This window comes from Chaetodon trifascialis, chromosome 17, assembly GCF_039877785.1.
Source record: "Chaetodon trifascialis isolate fChaTrf1 chromosome 17, fChaTrf1.hap1, whole genome shotgun sequence".
NCBI lineage: Eukaryota > Metazoa > Chordata > Actinopteri > Chaetodontiformes > Chaetodontidae > Chaetodon > Chaetodon trifascialis.
The window spans coordinates 17,491,356-17,510,604 of NC_092072.1; the positions used below are offsets into that span (position 1 = coordinate 17,491,356).

The 19,249-nt window shown below is 46.4% G+C and overlaps 1 protein-coding gene across 2 annotated transcripts in view; it reads left to right on the forward strand.

Annotated features, from left to right (window-relative positions):
• Positions 1-18,750, forward strand: part of LOC139345788 (growth factor receptor-bound protein 10-like) — a 42,710-nt gene extending 23,960 nt beyond the window's left edge. Inside the window, exons 1-13 of one of the 2 annotated variants that reach the window (XM_070984627.1) lie at positions 996-1,072; positions 2,474-2,630; positions 5,379-5,494; positions 6,880-6,954; positions 7,334-7,471; positions 7,638-7,748; positions 9,418-9,516; positions 9,606-9,683; positions 10,996-11,112; positions 11,679-11,745; positions 11,877-11,964; positions 12,368-12,461; positions 13,227-18,750. In XM_070984627.1, coding sequence (XP_070840728.1) covers positions 1,028-1,072; positions 2,474-2,630; positions 5,379-5,494; positions 6,880-6,954; positions 7,334-7,471; positions 7,638-7,748; positions 9,418-9,516; positions 9,606-9,683; positions 10,996-11,112; positions 11,679-11,745; positions 11,877-11,964; positions 12,368-12,461; positions 13,227-13,373 — 1,332 coding nt within the window. In that variant the 5' untranslated portion in view covers positions 996-1,027 and the 3' untranslated portion in view covers positions 13,374-18,750. Of the gene's footprint in view, positions 1-995; positions 1,073-2,473; positions 2,631-5,378; positions 5,495-6,879; positions 6,955-7,333; positions 7,472-7,637; positions 7,749-9,417; positions 9,517-9,605; positions 9,684-10,995; positions 11,113-11,678; positions 11,746-11,876; positions 11,965-12,367; positions 12,462-13,226 lie in introns of those variants that run through there. The other variant, XM_070984626.1, reaches the window with a different exon arrangement.
• The last annotated feature ends 499 nt before the right edge of the window (positions 18,751-19,249 follow it).

Sequence of the window (19,249 nt, forward strand, 5' to 3'; positions counted from 1 at the left end):
TTCTATTCTCTCTTACCCTCCTCTTTCTCTTTCTCTCTCTCTACCTCTCCAGAGGCTGGGCAGATTTGCTGAGCAAACCCCCCCCACCACCACCACAACCACCACCACCCATCGCTCCCTCCCTACCCCTCTCTTGACCCCCTCAGCAAAGCCCAAACACCCGACACGTGATCCACACGGCTTCAGATTGTCACCCCACTGTTTTCTTTCATCTGCCTTCTTTGTAAACCCCAAAGCCGTCAGTGTGCGTTACACATGTTGCTCTGGTCCTGACACTCTCGCATAGTATTTCACATACAGCTGAGGAGGAGGAGGAGAATAAGAGGGAGGGAGTAGATATTAAAACCGTCAGGCAGCTCAAACAAAATGTCAGTGGATGCATAAGAATAAGGGATGTGCACGTGTGTGTGTGTTCAGTGATTGGCTTAGTAGTTAGAGCTTGTTCTCTCTATCTGTGTGTGTGTGTGTTTGTGTGGGGAGTTGTGGGCGTGTTTTAGGGAGAAACACTGTCGGTGTGGATCACCATCGGCTCCTTTTACCGATGGGGATCGTTTTTGGGGTGGGGGCTTGTCAGGGGATTTGAACGCAGCCCTGAAGATAAGAGTGCAGAGTACGTGACAGGTAGCAGCTCACCGTTTAAAAATCCCACACTGGGTTAATCCAGTGTGAGGAGGAGGAGGAGGAGGAGGAGGAGGAGGAGGAGGAGGAGGGGGAGGAGGGAGGAGAGGAGCGGTGGCTCATACCACTCCTCGCAGCTCAGCCTTTATGCTGCCCAGCACGAGAAGAAGGGGCAGGTTGTCTCTCTCTCGCTCTGCCTCTCTTTCACTCTCGTCCTTCCTCTGTCACTTCCTCCCCCCCTTCCCTCTTACCTCTCTTGCATTCTCCTTGCCAATCTGTCCCTCCCTCTCTCTCTTCCTGACTTCCTTCCCTCCCCTCCTCCTCCTCTGCCTCCTCCCTCTCCCCTCCCTCTCTCTCCCTCTCTCTCTCTGTGTCTCTCTGTGTCACTGGAGAGCGTCTCAGTGTGAAAATGCCATCCTGCTCTCCAGACTGTTGCCTCTTTCAGGCTGTGGAGGTAAGAGACTTGCGTGTGTGTGTGTGTGTTCCTTTCGTTTCTGGATGTCCGTCGAGAGCTGTGTGTGCATGTACGTGTGTGCTTGCAGGGATGAGGACCTTTGTATTTTTCTCCCCCTGGATGTTTCTAAAACTTTTCTCAAACAAAACTCATGCGTCATGAAATTACTTTTTTCTTTCTCTGGGGCGTGTGGGAAGAGGAGGAAGTCGTCTGGCTTTGCAGGCGCAGTGAGCGCCATGACGTTGTTTCTGGTTGCGTTTGGAGGCTCTCTTTGCGTCGCCGTGCTGGTGCCTTCGGTGTGTTGTGTCATTTCTAGGCCACTGTTGCTTTCGTTTTTTGGCGTTTTGCGTGTTGCCACCTCACGGTGCCATTATTTGACTTCATTTTCCGTACCACCCCCCTCTTGGCCCTCGCCCATCACCAGCTTTGTGTCTTGTTTCATGTAATTTTCAACAGTTGTTCCCTGGTGGTTTTGTGTGAAGTGCAGGGCAGCAGAATCCCTGCTGTGGACAGGGGTGTGTGAGGATACACACAAGCGTACACACACATGCATATACGATTTCTCTTTGGTATATTGAAGATAATCTGAGTTGTCTTTGTGAGTTGCAGGAACTTCCGATGTTCATTTGGTCATTTCTGTGTTACGCCACATGTGAGAGCTAGCTGACCATGGTGTGTGTGTGTGTGTGCGCGCGTGTGAATCTGCTCATACAGTGGCGTGAAGCAGCTGGTCTGTGGTTATCTGTGCAGCAACACACTCAGAGAAGGCTAAATTATACCCGGTGTGAATGTTGCTTTGGGCACTGAAATGGTTCAAAATGGCGCAACAATGGGAGGTCCTCCGGCTTTGAACTGTGCCCACTTGCTTCTTCAGGCGGTGACATTTTTAAGGACGCAACATGTGTAAAGACGCCGTGGTGTTTCGCTGTCCAAGTGCGAAAATGTGGTACTTTTCTGAATGTGTATTTTAGTGCATGTGACAGAAAACGTGTCATTGTGGTTTGGTGTGCGAGCAGGTTTACATGCGAATTCATGGATGTGCGTGTGAGGAAGTTTGGTTGCGCTGTGGACACGACGGTTAAACTGAGAGGGCATGGGCCGGCCGACCTTTCCTGGACGTCATCATCCTCCTTTTTTTTTTTAAGGGGTTCTCATGTTGGAGTGATAGAATAATGTGAATGAGACTTTTTAAGAGTGGACAGGACAAAGCACCTGGCCATGGAGGTAAATGCAGCCTCTGATCTGTTACCCTCTCCCTTCTCTCCGCGGAACCAAATTCCCGAAGCTGCCTCAGGAGGAGTGACGCCCTCTGACTGTTATTAGACTTTCTCCAGCCTGTGAAAACATGACATTTACTCGTCCTATGAACAGATTCTCATCATCATCCCCTTGTGTTTTCAGATAGTGAAGGTGTGGAGTGAGGATGGAGCCGGTAAAGTGGTGGAGATCCCAGCGGACATGACGGCCAGGGACGTCTGCCAGCTCCTGGTCTACAAGAGCCACTGCCTGGACGACAATGCCTGGACACTGGTGGAGCACCACCCCATCCTTGGCCTTGGTAAGGATGTGTGTGTATATGGTGCATGTGGTGAGTGTGTGTGCACCCTGGCATGGATTTAGCACACATATGCGTCTATATTCATGCTCTTTTTTGCAGAAATGTCTATAGAGTCTACTTTTCTGCATCTCCATGTGCGCATTGGCTATATTGAATGATGTAGCAGTTTATGAAAACGTGCTTAAATTGCAGTATGATTTCCAGTAAGGCTAACCACCACTAATATGAGCCAAAATCTGTTACATTATCAGTTATGTTTTCCAAAAAGAGCATTTATTTTTTCTGTCAAAGATCATGTCTTTCTGAAGCAAACATACATTTTTACACCAAACTGTGATACATACCAGGAAAATATGTCATGGAGATTTATCTCAGCCTTGAGAAAGTGCATAAGAGCCATTCAGCAAGTGAAAAGAGGAGTCAGATGAGTGGTGGATGCTTTCACTTCCACTTCATCCCTGTACGTTTGTCTATAGTGGGTTTTCAGGAGAGTATGGCTCTTGTATGTGTGCCTGTGTCTGTCCCCCTTTTGTGTGTCTCTACATGGGCGAGTGCCTGTTTGCCTTCTATGCAGCTCGGGGAGGGAGGTGTGGTGGTCGTAGGATTAAGCATTTTCCATGTTCTGCTCGCACGCCTGTTCCCTCCAAATAATTCACCCAGGGGGGAAAAAAAGGAAGGAACAAAAGAAAAGTGCAAGTCTCATGCTTTGCTTCTACACTTTTGCCGTGTCTCGGTTTGAAGCTGTATTTATTTCAGTTTTTTTCTTCTCTGGGTCTGTCTTTGTCCTTGGTGAGGCTTTCCTACTCCCGAGTCGTATTTTTAGAGTCAAAGGATCGCTTTGTGCTTTGCTGCTTGATCTGTGTTTCTGGAAAAAAGTGCACTGGAGAGATGGAATGTGAGGTGAGGAGAGGGAGGGAGGGAAAAAGAAAGAGAGAGAGATGAAGGGAGAGAGAAGGAGAGACAGGGGGAGAGTGATTGAGGGGGGAGGGGGGCAGGTTGGGGAGGGCGGAGGGGCCTGGACTAAAGCGTCATACCAGAGTTGCAAGGAACCAATCACAGTTCTCCATCGGACGAGCCCCTAGCCTTGCTGGCCAATCAATCTTTCCTTAACCCTCCACAGGAAATTCCCCTGCTTGCAGCCAGCGCGTGCGCGCGCATGCACACACGCACACACACACACACACACACACACACACACACACACACACACACTCAAAAAGAACTCAGACATTTCCACCCCGAAACTGCAGCCAGAATACATTTTTAGCAAAGTGACCACAGTTTCACCAAAATATACTGAGTGTGTGTTTGTTCCTCTGTATGTGTGTGCGTGTGTGTTCTGTCTTAATAAAACCAGACTTTCTGACTTAATCGGGGAGGGAGAATTAGTGCGAAATCCTTGTTGTTATCATTTCACGTGAGTGTGTGTGTGTCCATCCACGCAGAACTGGAACATCCTGTCACTATCAATTTCTAATCGGCCTCACTCTGAGATCATATGCCCTCAACTTCAAGAAAGAGGAGAACACACGCACGCATGCACACGCACACACGCACGCACGCACGCACGCACGCACGCACGCACGCACACACACACACACACACACACACACACACACACACACACACACACACACAGAAAGTAATTGGGCCTCTGTGGTGCACAGAGAGCAAGTTAGGCCTGTGTGAGCTCTTAATGTGTGGTTGTGTGTTTGTCTGTGGCTTGTACTTTGCTTATGGCTTCGCCGCTCTAAGCAATCAGCCTAAATACATGACATCATCTTCCTGCAATGCCCACACCACCACCACCACCTCTTCCTCCTCCCTCCCCCCCTCCATCTCATACCACTTCTCCTCTCCACCTTCACCTCCTCCCTCCCTGCGTCCCAGTGCTTCTTCTCTTCACAGCCCCTCCTCATTTAACCTCTTACTCCCTTGCTCGTCTCTTAGTAACAGCCAATTTGGTCTTGCTGTGTCATTGTATACAATAGTTCAGCCAGTTGATGCAGTGGTAAATAAAAGAAGACCTCCGGTTTGTGATCTTTTTTTTATCTAGAAAAGCAAAGATGATCTGAAGACAAATTAGCTCTGCTCTCAGTAAGGCATGTGTTTATGCTTCACTGATCATGCACTGCTGAATATGACTTTTAATTCTAATCATTGAGATTCATGAGACCTAGAAAAGGTGGTGAACTGTGTAAAAGACCAATTCTTTCCAATTTATACTAATTCCCACTGAAAAACACCCACATTTTTAGCACAAGAAAATGCTCAACTGATGTTCTTTTCTCTCTGCATCAAAAAGTTGTTGTGTCTCCTGTTGTTAGAGGACACTGTTCAAAACAGTTTGCATTGAACAAGGTCCTCTGATGACAAGGTCATCTCAGAACAGACTCGCAATGTTAAAAAGAGCAGAAAAAAATCGAGAGAGAGGTAGGAAATGCATGCAAAAGAGCTGTTTGTTATGCACCACATCAGCCCTGAAAAAAGATCTGTGAACATTGAAGCTATGGTTGAAGTGTGACATGTATTGTTAAAATGCTTAAATTTGGCTTTCTGAATTGATGTTGTACACCCAATTTCAATCATGACCTAAAGCCAAATAGATTTCTTACATGTGAATAAGCCCCAAAGCAGTCTACGCTGATTTAAAAATCTGATCTGTGTTTGCCTCCAGCTCCTTCCCCGAGGACAGTACAAGGATAACCCAGTTGAGACGACTAACACTGTGTCTGTGTCCCCATGCAGAGAGATGTCTGGAGGACCACGAGCTGGTGGTTCAGGTTCAAGCCTCCATGAGCAGTGACAGCAAATTCCTCTTCAGAAAGAACTATGCCAAATATGAATTCTTCAGGAACCCCCTGGTGAGTCCTTCGCATCCCTAAAAAGTCATTCCTGTGACTGCGGCGGTTTAGCACGCAGCCCCACACACCCATGCACACATTGCCACACACACACACACACGCACACGCACGCACACACACACACACACACGCACACGCACACGCACACACACACACACGCGCGCGCACGCAAGTGAGGTTCAGCCGATTTTCCGGCCTTGATATTTTTGGATTTTAGCTGCTGATAGCTGAAATTTCATGCTGACATTCAAACCCTTTATATTTGATTCATAGTTTTAGCCAAAAATTACAGGCACTGAGTGTCTCCAACAGAATATTTTTTAGGTGGCTTGGCAAACCCTCTGTAGCATTGAAAATATTATTTTCCCATCAAAATCTTAATTTAATAAGTTTGGCACGATGGTCCTTTAAGATAAATGCTAATGTCATCGGCATGCTCATGAATGACAATAACTGGCAATGCTAACATGTTTAGCAGGTCTAACCTTTGTCACGCTCACCATCTGTGTTTAGTGTCTGAGCATGCTAACATTTGCTAATGAGCAGTAAACACAAAGTGCAGCTGAGGCTGATGGGAACATTTGCAGATATTTGATCATAAAGTCAGTTATGGTGCTGTCACAGTCTATAGAGCCATCGTGTCGTATTTTGCTGTCGGGGCAGATCATTTAAAGCCAATGTTTAAACGTTTAAATGACTATTATCCTGCTGCAAAGCAATGCATGCAGTTTGCTCATTCCTTTCCTGGTGATGTGGAAGCCGAAGCTCATTCTGCTCTTGCACTCCTTCTGAGTCTCTTTGGATAACAGCATGAGCGAAAATACCGAACGCAAAGCTGTTCATCATTTTGAGGACAAAAACCCAAAACCTGCCTTTGACAGCCAGCGAGTCCGCGTCAGCCGGTGTGCGTGGCATCTTTTGCTGATGTGTACTCAGCATGGGGCTCTGCCGTTACATGCTGGCCGGGTATACGCTGACATTATTGCCGTGGTGATTTAGGTGTGTGTCAGAGCCAGCAGGTGACCTCAGCTCTGTGGTAATGAGCACAGTAAAACACCAGAGTGCTGGCCGCGGCCTGTCAATCACGCTAAGAGTAGCGCTGCTGGCTAAAGGGGATTACATCAGCGGGTGAGATCATACTGCATCTACTCCCAGGCTGGAGTGCCCTCTCCCTCTCCCTCTCTCTCTCCCTCTGTACCTCTCTCGCCCCCACCACTTTGTCTCAGAGTCCTTGTGCTCATCACACACACAGAAAGAGAGATGTATCCTGCATAGAGAAACACTACCCCACTCTGAGCTTGCGCATGCACTAAGTGGTTTCTAGTGCCTCTCTCTGTCTTTCTCTCTCGCTCATTGTTGGTCTCTCCGTGTGTTTTTCCATCCAGAACTTTTTTCCAGAGCAGATGGTGGCTTGGTGTCAGGAGTCTGATGGCTCGATCCCTCAGTCGCAGCTCTTACAGGTGAGGCCGCGGCTCGGCGAAGGGACACATAAATCTTGAATAGCACAGGACTCGATTCATTCGCTGACTCTTAAACACTAACTTAATCTCAAATCCTATCTGAAAAATAGCACCATGGCTATGAATCATTGTGAGGACATCTGGTTGTCCAAAAATATGCCTGCATGTGCACACACACGCTTCCTGAAATCTGCTAATTGCATTCACCCGGTGTGACTCTGCTCTCTACACTCCGGCCCTTTTTCTAAAATGGATTTTGCAGCATTTATGAGCATGTCGTTCCCAGGAGTTGGAGGCAGAAACACAAACATTTGTGTTATGTACATTCGGTTCCTCTGCAGCAGCGTTCCTGATAGCGGCTGTTTGTGTGTTCTTGCAGAACTTTCTGAACTCTAGCAGCTGCCCAGAGATACAGGGCTATTTGTACTTGAAGGAACCTGGACGCAAGTCCTGGAAGAAGCTCTACATGTTCCTGCGACGCTCCGGGCTCTACTACTCTACGAAAGGAACATCCAAGGTGATAGATTACTGTCCTATTGACTGAATCTAGTATGAAGGAGACCCAATGTGAGCATTTGCCCAAGCAAAATGAACTTAAAAAAAGAAGTTTAAAACAGTCTCTAATGCTTTTCTTCATGCCGTTGCTGACATCTGTTTCTCTCTGCCTCCCCACAACTCAACAGGAGCCCCGACATCTGCAGCTGCTGTCAGATCTGGAGGACAGTAACATCTTCACCATCATCACGGGCAGAAAACTCCACAACGCTCCCACAGATTACCAGTTCTGCATCAAGGTAGCACACACAGGAAAACCTGAGCAAATTTAGTGTCGAGTGATAGTGTGTGTGTGTGTGTGTGTGTGTGTGTGTGTGTGTGTGTCGGAGGATATTCACCCAGTGGGGGTTCAAACACACGCTCAGCACTGTGTGTCCCACTCCAGGAGATATCTGTGGTGGGTCACCTGCTGATCTGGGATAAACCCACTAGGATAAGCCAGGATGGTGCAGGGAATCTGGCCCACCTAACCCCTTCACCTCTCTTACACACACACACACACACACACACACACACACACACTTGCCGGCCGGCATGTCAGATGCTGTCAGCGGGGGTGACAGCGCAGGATTTGGTAAGGGATTTTACTTGGCAGCTGGGGGTGGCTGGATTGTTGCTATGGCGACATGAATGAATTTATTGGTGGGGGCAGCCTCTAAGGAGCAGTGTGTCTAACGCCCTCGTTACTGATGGAGGAAAAGGGAGAAAGTCTGTGCTGTGATGCTGCTAAAGTCCTGACTAGCAGGACTGTAATATATAAAATGTCAGTTATTGACTGTCAGAGGTGACATCTGAAATATGACACGTTTATAGATGTACAAATTTTTTCTGAAAAACTGTCCATGGCCCAAGTGCAGACGTTTTCTCTTTATTGTTACGAGGACATTCTCCTCCAGACATTTTTATCGTTCAGTACATTTTTACGTTGATAGAAAAAAGCTACAGATTATCTTTCATTTAAGAAAATGACTTTTAAAAGGGGCTACACGGCACAGCAGGTAGTGCGTGTGCCTCACAGCAAGAAGGTCGACGGTTCGATTCCCGGGTCAGGCCTTTCTGTGTGAAGCTTGCATGTTCTTCCCGTGCATGCGTGGGTTCTCTCCGGGCACTCCGGCTTCCTCCCACAGACCAAAAACATGCTCATTAGGTTAATTGGTGACTGTAAAATTGGCCCTAGGTGTGAGTGTGAGTGTGAATGGTTGTATGTCTGTATATGTTGCCCTGCGATCGGCTGGCGACCGGTCCAGGGTGTACTCCGCCTCCTGCCCGTTGACAGCCGAGATAGGCTCCGGCCCCCCCGCGACCCCGAAAGGGATAAGCGGCATAAAAATGGATGGATGGACTTTTAAAAGTAAGGCTGGTGAAGCTTGAAAATGCATTTTTGCACATTTGAAGTTAATTAAGGAAATGAGTGCAGGTTGGTCACAGGTTGGTCTTCTTCCAGCTGTCTGTGAATTGTGTTCTCTGCTGCACATGCATCGCGGGGAAGAGGACCAATTGGTGTTTTTGATGCAATCATATGAAAGCATATCATTGCCCCGTGTAAAGGGAGGCTTTGTAACAGCTTAAAGTAGAAATAACACCTCCTTCCTTTTACAGATGAAAAGTTGAATTCATAGGCAGCTCATATTCAATATCATAGCAGCTCTTGCTCCAGTATGACCAGCAGCTTATGTTATTGCTGTGATATAGACTCACTTTATGACTCTAATCTAGTTGAGTTACCGTTGTACTCGCCTGCAGCGCTACTGTTTTATCGCTCGCCATTATTCCATCATTGCTACTTGTAGCCACGGTGGCCATTATTAGAACACGTTACACAGCCTCGCCTCAACAGGGATCATAAAGTGCAACTCTATAGGCTCATTGCATCTCATGAATTAAATGTGTCTGCTGTTTGGTTGACAGCCCAGTAAAGTGAGGAGCGATTGTAAGGAGCTAAAGATGCTGTGCGCTGAGGACGAACAGAGCCGGACCTGCTGGATGACCGCCTTCAGACTGCTCAAAGTACATCCTTTACTGCCACATTTTAACAGGAATGAATATGTCCGCACTTGGAAACTCCAGCTGATGCCTTCTCTCCTCTCTCCCCACAGTATGGGATAGTACTGTATCAGAGCTACAACGTTCCCCAGCAGAGGAAGTCTCACCTTTCGCCCTTCTCGGCACCTGTGGTGAGGATCTGCTCTCTGACATCACCTTCTTACAACCCCGCTCTAATGCCCCCACTCAGCCAAGACCAATCCAGATTGATCCATTAATTAGCTGACGGTGAACTGGAAACCAGTTCACTTTGTGGCCGCGTTGTGTCTCAAGAGGAAACATGCAAGCGTGGGTTGGATCACTTTTCTGTTTCGCATAAGAAGGATTTGTTAAATGCTGCAATGAATTTCTGTTCAGTCATTGCTGCTGTTGACCTTTTGTTAATGAGGTGGGAGCCGTGCTCTGTAGTGAAAGGCTTATGGTCCACATTCAGGTCAGACTGCTCATTTAAACAAACAGCAGTCTATAACAAAGTACATCCGACACGGCTTCTTAACCCAGAGTTATTTAGACGATGTTTACATAATGCTCCGCAAACTGAAAGCTGCATGCTTTTATGTTGTGTTACACTAAGTCTAATCAGCTCACATCAGGAGGTGTCTAATAGGGTTTAATCCCGGGAAGCGGGATTCCAGGGAATACCCATCTAAACCACTTCCAGTTGCCTGAGAAATTTGGCAAAGGGAAAACATTTAGAGCATATTAGAACATATGGGAGTATAAAATATGCAGACCACTTTCTTAAAACGTATGTGGCAGTGGTGTACGTGCACCGGTGGAACACGCTGAAAGCTAATTGTGATTAATGAGCAAATTCAACAGTAGGGCGAAATGCACCGATGTCAGACCAAAGACGGCTGTAATCTGAAGAATCCATCCAAAGTCTCACGCCAAATGAGCGAGAGCTTTTGAAGAGCTTTACTTTTTAACTTTGCGTGATCGCTGACTTTATTACTGTATCTAACATCGCTTGGCGTTCCCAGGATTCCTGGAATAGTGTGCTTCTGGTCCTGAGATAGAAAATGTTCTCAATCCCTAGTGTCTCATGCTGCATGGCTTGAGTGTTTTGTCACATTTGTGCTTGAGCTTTTTGAACATCACAGACTTGTAGAGTGAAGTTTAAGGACTTATATGCGTGTACCTTTGTTATTATTATGCTGAAAATGAAGCTCAGCTGTTTAATTGACATTATTTTCAAATAAGGAAAACACATCAGTAATTAATTTGAGCACCAGAGAGCCAGGAGAGACTTTTACTGAGGCCTGTGCTTGTGGACTGAAGTGGGTCTCTGTGCAGACAGGATTTGTCATGCCCCAGTGACTGTGTCTGGTTTGTTTGACCTATGACCCTTATCTACCCCCCCCCCCGCCCCCCACCCTACCCTTGTCTACCCCCTCCCCCAACTCCCCACCCTCCCTCCCGCCATGCCACGTCTCCTAACAGCGGAGTGTATCTGAGAATTCCCTGGTCGCCATGGACTTCTCTGGGCGGACCGGTCGCGTCATCGACAACCCTGTCGAAGCCCAGAGCGCCGCCCTGGAGGAGGGACAGACCTGGAGGGTAAGAAGAGGGATGAAGCTTGGTCTTTTGGATGGATTGATCTTCAGGAATTCGATACAGTCTGCCAAAAAGCCATTTTATCATTAACTCTCCCCTGGTTTTGTGTTGCACTGGAGCTTCATCATGCTGCGTGCATTGCCACAAGTCATTTGACCAATATCTTTTGCATGTTTGAGCAAACATTTTGGAGGTCCTTTCATGGAAAACCGAACCCTTTTTCCATTCCAGCTAATTTATCTTCCCCCTGCATCCCCTTTCCTGGTAAATTCAAGTGTGCAGCAGCTGCACTTATCTGTCAGTGAGCTCATCGCTCTGACGAGGCTGAAGCAGGAAATACTGCTTTCACGCTTTTGGTTTTCGGTTGTGGGTGACTTCAATGCATTTACAGTGTTTGGTTCCTAAAAAGACTCAAACTTCCACAAGAATTCTTTGAGATCTGGTTCCAATGTATTTTTCAGCATATGTCAATATGAAATTAAATCAAGGGGGAGGTCGAAGCTTGCAGCTGATTTGGCGTGTTGCTGTCTTATTACAAATGTTGCACACGTGCCCTTTCTTCCTCACAGAAACGAAGCCAGCGTATGAATGTCCTGGGCAGTCCCAGCCCCCTGCACCCGTCCTCTCTGAGCACAGGTACTCTCACCTCAAACCACAAACAGATTCAGCATTAATCACCGTGTGCAGGCTGCGGCTGTAGCCCAGCAACAACCGTAGAACTGCACTGTGTTTATTTGGGTGTTAAGTCAAAGATGTGTGTCTTTCAGTGATCCACAGGACACAGGTATGGTTTCATGGTCGCATCATGAGAGAGGAGGCCCACAAAATGATCATACAGCAAGGCCAAGTCGATGGGTAAGAACAGCTACACGCTGAGCCTCCTTTGTTTTGGTTTGATGTGATGATTTGATCTCACGGTGAATGTTGCTCGTGTGATGTGCGTCAGAAAGCGAAATGAAGAAGATTATTTCGTCAAACTTGAAGCGCACGGATAAAAAGGGGAAAATGAAGACAGAAAAGCTTAGATCTGTAAAATGTCTGTCTAAAAACAGCCTTTTGGCTCGACATCCACACATCTTAGCCTTTACCCAGTGGATTAAGATAAGGCTCAGAGCCGCAGCTGCTTGGAGCCATGCAGCAGCACATCCCCAAGTGTTTGAAATGTAACAGTGTAGAAACCACTCAAATGGACTCACAGGCGTGCTGTGTATTTCTTTCCATGAAACAGTTTCATCATCTCTCTCTTAATGTCCTGCAGGTTATTCCTGTTGCGGGACAGTCAGAGTAATCCCAAGGCATTCGTGCTCACCTTGTGCCACCACCAGAAGATCAAGCACTTCCAGATCCTTCCGGTCAGTCTCATTACACAATACAGTCACATTATATAATACAGTACACTTTTAAAATCCACTCAGATAAGGCACAGTGAGGCAGATCGCTGCTTTACTCTCTTAGAAATTACACAACTCAAAACTATGCCGACGATTTTTCATGTTGCAGCCCAATGATTACAGTCGAGGCCTCAAAAGCCAGCTGCTGCAGCCGGTTGGCATTAAAGAAACATATCTGTCCCTGCGAATTTCCACCGAGCCGGTCCACCTTGTCAAAATGCGCTGAAATACAGCTTAATCTCGTGGTTGAACCTGCAACATTCATCTGGCCTGCTACGCTCACTGAACGTCACCACCAGCCATTTTCCAAAGCACGCCATGCTGTTTTCAAGATTTTAAAATATGTTTTTTCCTTCCTCCCAGGCAGCCATCTGTTTTCATTTATTTTACTACTTTACAGAGATGAACTTGAAATGGCTTAAAGGGCCTGTCCATGTCATGCAGAAAGGTTCGGTTTTATTCGCTGAGGTTTGGAGAAAATTGACCTAATACAAGATTGCTGTCCATGTAAGGGCACCTGCCCAGTCTGCAGCCATGCTGGCAGCACTGTGAGGCTGTACTTTTAGCCAAATGGTCATGTTGATGAATGTTGACCTTGTTTAGCTAATTGCTAATTTTTCTGTATGATGATGTCACGTGTTGTAGCTCGTAGTGATAAAAGCGTGCATGTCTTCTCTCATGTGATGGTGAACTGTCCTCTCTCCTCCCTCTGGCTCTGCTCTAAAGTGCGAGGAGGACGGCCAGGTGTTCTTCAGCCTCGACGATGGCGCCACCAAATTCACGGACCTGATCCACCTGGTGGAGTTTTACCAGCTCAACAGAGGAGTGCTGCCCTGCAAGCTCAAACACCCCTGCACCGCCGTGGCCTTGTGACACTCCACAGCCCCAGCACCTCCGTCCCCTTTTTTTGCACACCTCTCACCCTGAGATCCCAACCCCCCATCTGCCCCTCCCTCACCAGCGCATTGAGGTCGAGGAGATAGAGAAAAGTTCAGTCAGGTTTTGGGGACGTGAACGACTCAGCAGGAGCCAGCGTTGGAGCTTTGACTCCCCCCGGTGCGCCCGCGAATTTCTGCTGTCTGGATGTTTAAACGGCAGCCGTTCGGACATCTCAAGCGTCGCAGATTGTGGACCCGGCGGTCGCTCGGCTCCTGCGATGTTGTCTTGGAGACTCGGTTGTTTTGTCATTGCTGTTTTGACCCTGGAGAGAGACCATATGTTTTGAAAACAGCGAAGGATCCCTCCCTCAGAGCCCCTCACCCTTCAGCCCCCCCAACCTCCTTCATCCTCCAGGCCTGATAAGCTGTGGTGCCCACCCTAGCCTCGCCCCTTCGCTGCCGAGGTGGGCGGGGAGCGCCACCCTCTGACTTCCTCATCGATCATCAGGGATGGACGGGAACCTCTCTGGGTCTTATCAAACTCGATCCAGGAGTTTTCTCAACCTGTGCAGTCCAGTCTGGATAAGCTGACACCCTGCCCACCCCACCACCACCACCACCACCACCACCACCACCCTGAGCGGACTCGATATGGCCGTCTCTGCTGTGTCCTGTCCCACAATCCCCTGGTGCAACCCTGATCCCACCTCTCCTCCTCCATAAAAGCTCAGAGAAAAGTTTGGAGAGAAAAGAGAAGTAGCTAAAGGCAAGAGACGCAGAGCAGTGGCGAGGGTTTGCTGAAAGGACAGAGGAATGTTTATCAGGAAGGCCGTAACAAGCCTCTCTTGTAGAGTTGATTACTTGATGTCATTTTAATGCTGTTTTATTACTGTTGATTCAATGCAGAACTAGTTTTGCACTCCCAGGCGGACAGACGACAGCTGTTCTCTCTAGCTAAATGAAGCTGCCTGCTCTCCGTTCGCCCCTCCCCGCCCTCCTCCCCTCTGAAAAGCATGCATGTGAATTTCCACCAGTTCTGATTGGATTACAGTCGCGTGGGAGCAAAGCGAGTCACCGCTGATTATGCAGTGCCTTTCAGACAGGTTTGGGAACATCTCGGACTTCTGTGTGGCTCGAACCAACATGACCTTGCTTTGGTGAAAAATGAATGTGCTCTTGAAGCGCCTGCAGCCTGTCACGATCACGAGGAAGAGGAGGAAGACTGTTAGATAGACCTCTGAGGAGTGTGTCCACCCCCAAGCTTTTATTTCAGCCATTTTTTAAAAATCAAAAGGGTCTAATCAGTTGTATCTGAATGTCATTTTCTTTTCCTAAATCTGTTCTGAGCTCACTGCTTACACATCTTAACGATCCTGATTTGATTTTGATGGGCTGGAGCCGTCACATTTGGATTCTGACCTTTGTTCCACAAAAGCACTCCCATTACGTCCTTTTCTCTTTGTCCTCATGTGGAATTGAACGAAGAACTTGAAATGTGAATGCAGCGACTGTGCGTCAACTCGCCTTTAGTGAAAATTGTCAGCCTTGTGTATAAAATCGGAACTATATTACGATGCACGTACAGTAGCACATTTCAGTTTTGACGAGGGTGGAATAACCAAGAATGTTAAAAAAATGATGTTTAATGGATAGTTTAACACTTTGGGAGTGCTCTTAGTTCACTTTCTCACGACGAGTTAAATGGGAAGATTGATACCACTGTCATGCCTGTATTGTAAGAAGCTGCAGCCAGCTAGCTTAGCTTAGCATACAGACTGGAAACAAGGGGAGAGAACCAGCCTGGCTAAGCTTACAGGTACCAGCTTCTGTACAGTGGCTTGATGTTTACAGTACAGACCACAGTGGAAATAAGTCTTGGACTTTTTGTCCTCTCCTTGACATTTTTTAGACATGGATGACTTCTTTCATTCTCTTTTTTCAGTTTATCACACAAACTGGAGACATGGTGGCAGTGTCAATCTTCTTCTTGATCTCTTGGCGAGAAGGTTAATAAGTACATTTCCCAAAATGTCAAACCTAAAAGTAAAAATCCACTTGAACATGCTTCAGAAAACTGGCGCCGGTGATGCGATCTGGCATTTCTGAGCCTATTTTCTTGTTGGGCGCTGTATTTTTCTGTTTTCTGCTAAAATGTAACATCATGTCCTGTTATTTCCAGCAGATTGGCTTTATGGGAGTTTGCTCACATTAGCGATGTCACTCTCATAATCAAAGAGTAAGGACTTCCTTAAAAGCCTTTATGTAACAATCACGCAAGGAGAAAATTCATGGTAAATGAGGAAGAGGAAGCCAGCAGGAGTAGCCATGGTAGACCAGAATGCCGTGCAGCCATCAGGCGTGTGGTCAGTACGGAGCTGTACCGGTGTTCATGAAATCATTTCAGAACTGAAACGATTCATTGATTAATCAACAGAAAATTTATTTGGATAGTCGATAATCATTTTTTTAAGTAAAAATGTGACGGCTCCAGCTTCTCAAACACGAGCATTTGCTGCTTTTCTTTGCTCTTCCTTACAACTCATGAATCCAAAGCAGTTGGGATGTTCATCCTTTTTGACATAAACTCCATTGAAAACAGTACAAACACAATATATTTAATGTTTGACCTCGTCAACTTCACTGGTTTTTGTAAATATCTTCTTATTCCGAATTTGATGCAGCAACTGATGAATGCTCCAAAAAACACCTGTTGGAACATTTCACAGGTAATCAGGTTTATTGGTAACAGGTGATAATGATCATGATTGTGTTAAACTGTTGTTGGTAAAAACTTCATTTGTACATGATTGACACAGCGTCCCACCTTTTTTGGAATCAGGGTTCTATATTATAGGCAAATCAATATCTTGGGGTTTTGGACTGTTGGTCAGACCAAAAAAAAGGAAAAAAAAAGCAGTTTGAAGATGCCATATCCTGGTATCCAGGCAAATAGTGGTGGACATTTTTGACATTTTTCTGACATCAAATGATTCATGGATTAATCAGGTAGCTCAGTTTCTGTGGCTACAGGCCAACATTTGATTGAAAACAACAGGCCCATCTCTGATGGTTGTTGAAAAGCACTCTGGGAGATGATGTGAACAGAGACAAGGCAGGTATGCCAGGAAGAGTTTGTCCACCAAAAAACAAACAAAAAACAAAAAAACCCCTGACATTTCATCACTCAACAAATCTAACATATGGTTTTATGTTGGATTACAAAATGTCCAACTGTGACACCCCCTAGTGGTAACATTGAAAACCACTTTTCACATTTCCTAACCACATAAAAGTGCCACACACAGTGGCCTTAACGGATCATCTGAGTGGACCTTTTCCTCTAAATTTTCCCTGGATGCCCCGTCATCATCCAGAAGAAAAGCGAGGACCATGTCTGTAGGAACATTCAGCAGGAGAAGAGCTTAGAGAGGACGTTTTTGAAGTCCTTTTGTCTTTTCCTGCCTTCTCCTACTGTCGTGTGACCAGCCGATGAAAAGCTTTGTATGACATAACACCTGCTTAGCTTCGCCCTACGCTCCTCCCGCCCTCACCTGCACCCCCTCCGTCCTGTGCCAGATTCACAGTGAACAGGGTTAGCACGAGGCCACCAGACTCCCTGCCAGGCTTACTAAACTCTCTCCAAGTACTGTCATTGACTCGCAAGCCACTGCCACCATTTGGCCAATCACGTGACTTGACTGACTCACCAGCTCTGCGCTCCACCAATCAGGCCTTTCTAGTCAGCCAGGGCGGACTCTCTCCAGGGATTGGATAATGCTTGAACCCCCCGCCCCCCTTTCCCACCTGTGTCCAGCCTGTAAGCTATGACCCTGTGGTGAGGATGTGTGTGTGTAGATGCGTGTGCGTGGATGGCCAGACTGTTATATTCACTATTCAGGATTGCTAAGTGTGCTGGTCATCATAACTTTTGCCTTTTAGAGACAGTAAGAGAAAGGTTGCTTGTCAGTTGGGTAAAGTCAAGCGAAGCCGCGGACTTAGAGGAGACAGGAGTTTGGCTGGGGGGGATCCCAGCATTCCCAGTCCTCAGCTGAGGTTCTTTCCTGTCCGTCAGAGCGGGACACGACGCCACATCGCTATGGGTCAGCAGGGGACGAGCCACCGTCCTCTCCTCCTCCCTCCATTTTTAATCACTGTGCTACAATGCAATCCTATACACAAGCCCAAGTATATGAATATACCAGTATACAGTATCATTTGTTTTCTAAGTATGTGAAGCTATGGAGAAGACGTAGATCTAACACTGTACCTAGGTCACAGATCACTATGTATGGGGCGTTATGCTTTTGCTCATAACTCCATGTAAAATGAAGAATGATTTATTTTGTCCTTTTTTTCCATTATTTGTGTGTGTATATTGACATTATTGTGTATTTTCTTTGGTTTGCCACAAAACGACCTTTTATACATCTATCTGTATCTACATATATGAATACAGATAGATATATAAAATAATATACCACAGTATATACAATATTAAATTAAGCTGTTTTTTTATTTTAAGAGATCAAACTGGATTTTTGGCTTGTGTCAAATTTCTGAACATCAGTTGTGTGTATAAGCTGACAGGCCGGCAGAGGCTTCATCTCTGCCAGCGTTCAATTCTGATGCCATTTTGCGGTTTAAAGCCACATCTTTTGAATATCCCCTCTCTGTCTGTCACACCTGATTCCACTCATTTTCTTTAGGTTTCATCACAGTTAATGTTTGGATATTAATCTCACATACACACACACCAGTGGTTTTTCATCAAGAGCACACACACATGCACCAATGCTTAACCCTTGGGGATATTCTTAGCAGCTTTCATGGCAAGTAGTGCATTTCATTATTCATTTACTCTGATTTTAAGGTGCGTAACAAAGTTTTTGAATTCCTTGTCTTAACTCAGCCTATTCTTGCAGCAGGTGCCTCTTGTTTGTGAACAGTATCAAGTCCTTAGTTGCCATCCGTCCACTCACTGCGATCATTTTCCAGTTAGCCGTAACTGTGAAACTAAATCCTACTGGAACTAAATCCTAATATCAGGTCAACATCGCGTACAAGTCCCATCGACATTGGTGACTCACAGTGTAGGTGCAAGTGAAGCTGACTCAGTGTCGGTTGTGTGTTATTTTTGGGTTGAAGTCATCATAAGCTGAAGTCAAACATTTCAGGGAAAGAAAAAAAAAGAGCAAGTGAACTGTAATGATTTTTTTTTTTTCAGATAACCCCACTGTGCTTTGCTTCATTCTCTCTGTACGGCTCCTGGATCTACATTGTATCCTGTTCAGGTATTTTTGTACAAATAAGGGACTGATATATTCTCTGTTTATTGGAAATTAGAATAAAAGACAACATTGCTATAAACCAAATCTGACTGGCCTGGTGCTGTTATTCTCCTCTTTTCACGGGCATAGAGGCTAAGACAGAGCACCTTCCTGTGGAGGGTTATTGAACTCATCAGCCACAGCATGTGGGTCACATCACGTTTGAATACTCTTGAACTGATGCCAAACTGTTACTGCATTCACCCATTCCTGGAGGAGCTGGACTACCTGTGCAACCTGACTGGGCTGCAGGTGCCGCCTCATGCTGCCAGCAGTGACAAGAACACTAACAGAACTCAGAGCTAGAGAAGAATCAGTCAGGAAGGACAAGGAGAGAGCAACTGTCTGTGGCCACCGCATGCAGAACCGTTTCCCTTTGTGGGGGTTGTGCTGCTCTCCGTTGCACCTGTTGTCACTTCCATTAGCACCACAGCAGGTGTAACTGAGTCCCAATCACTTGTGCTTCCTAAATGGACAGATTGATGTCCCTGAAGTTTAACTGACTTGGTGTTACACTGCGGTGATTAAGTGATCCCTTTTCCTT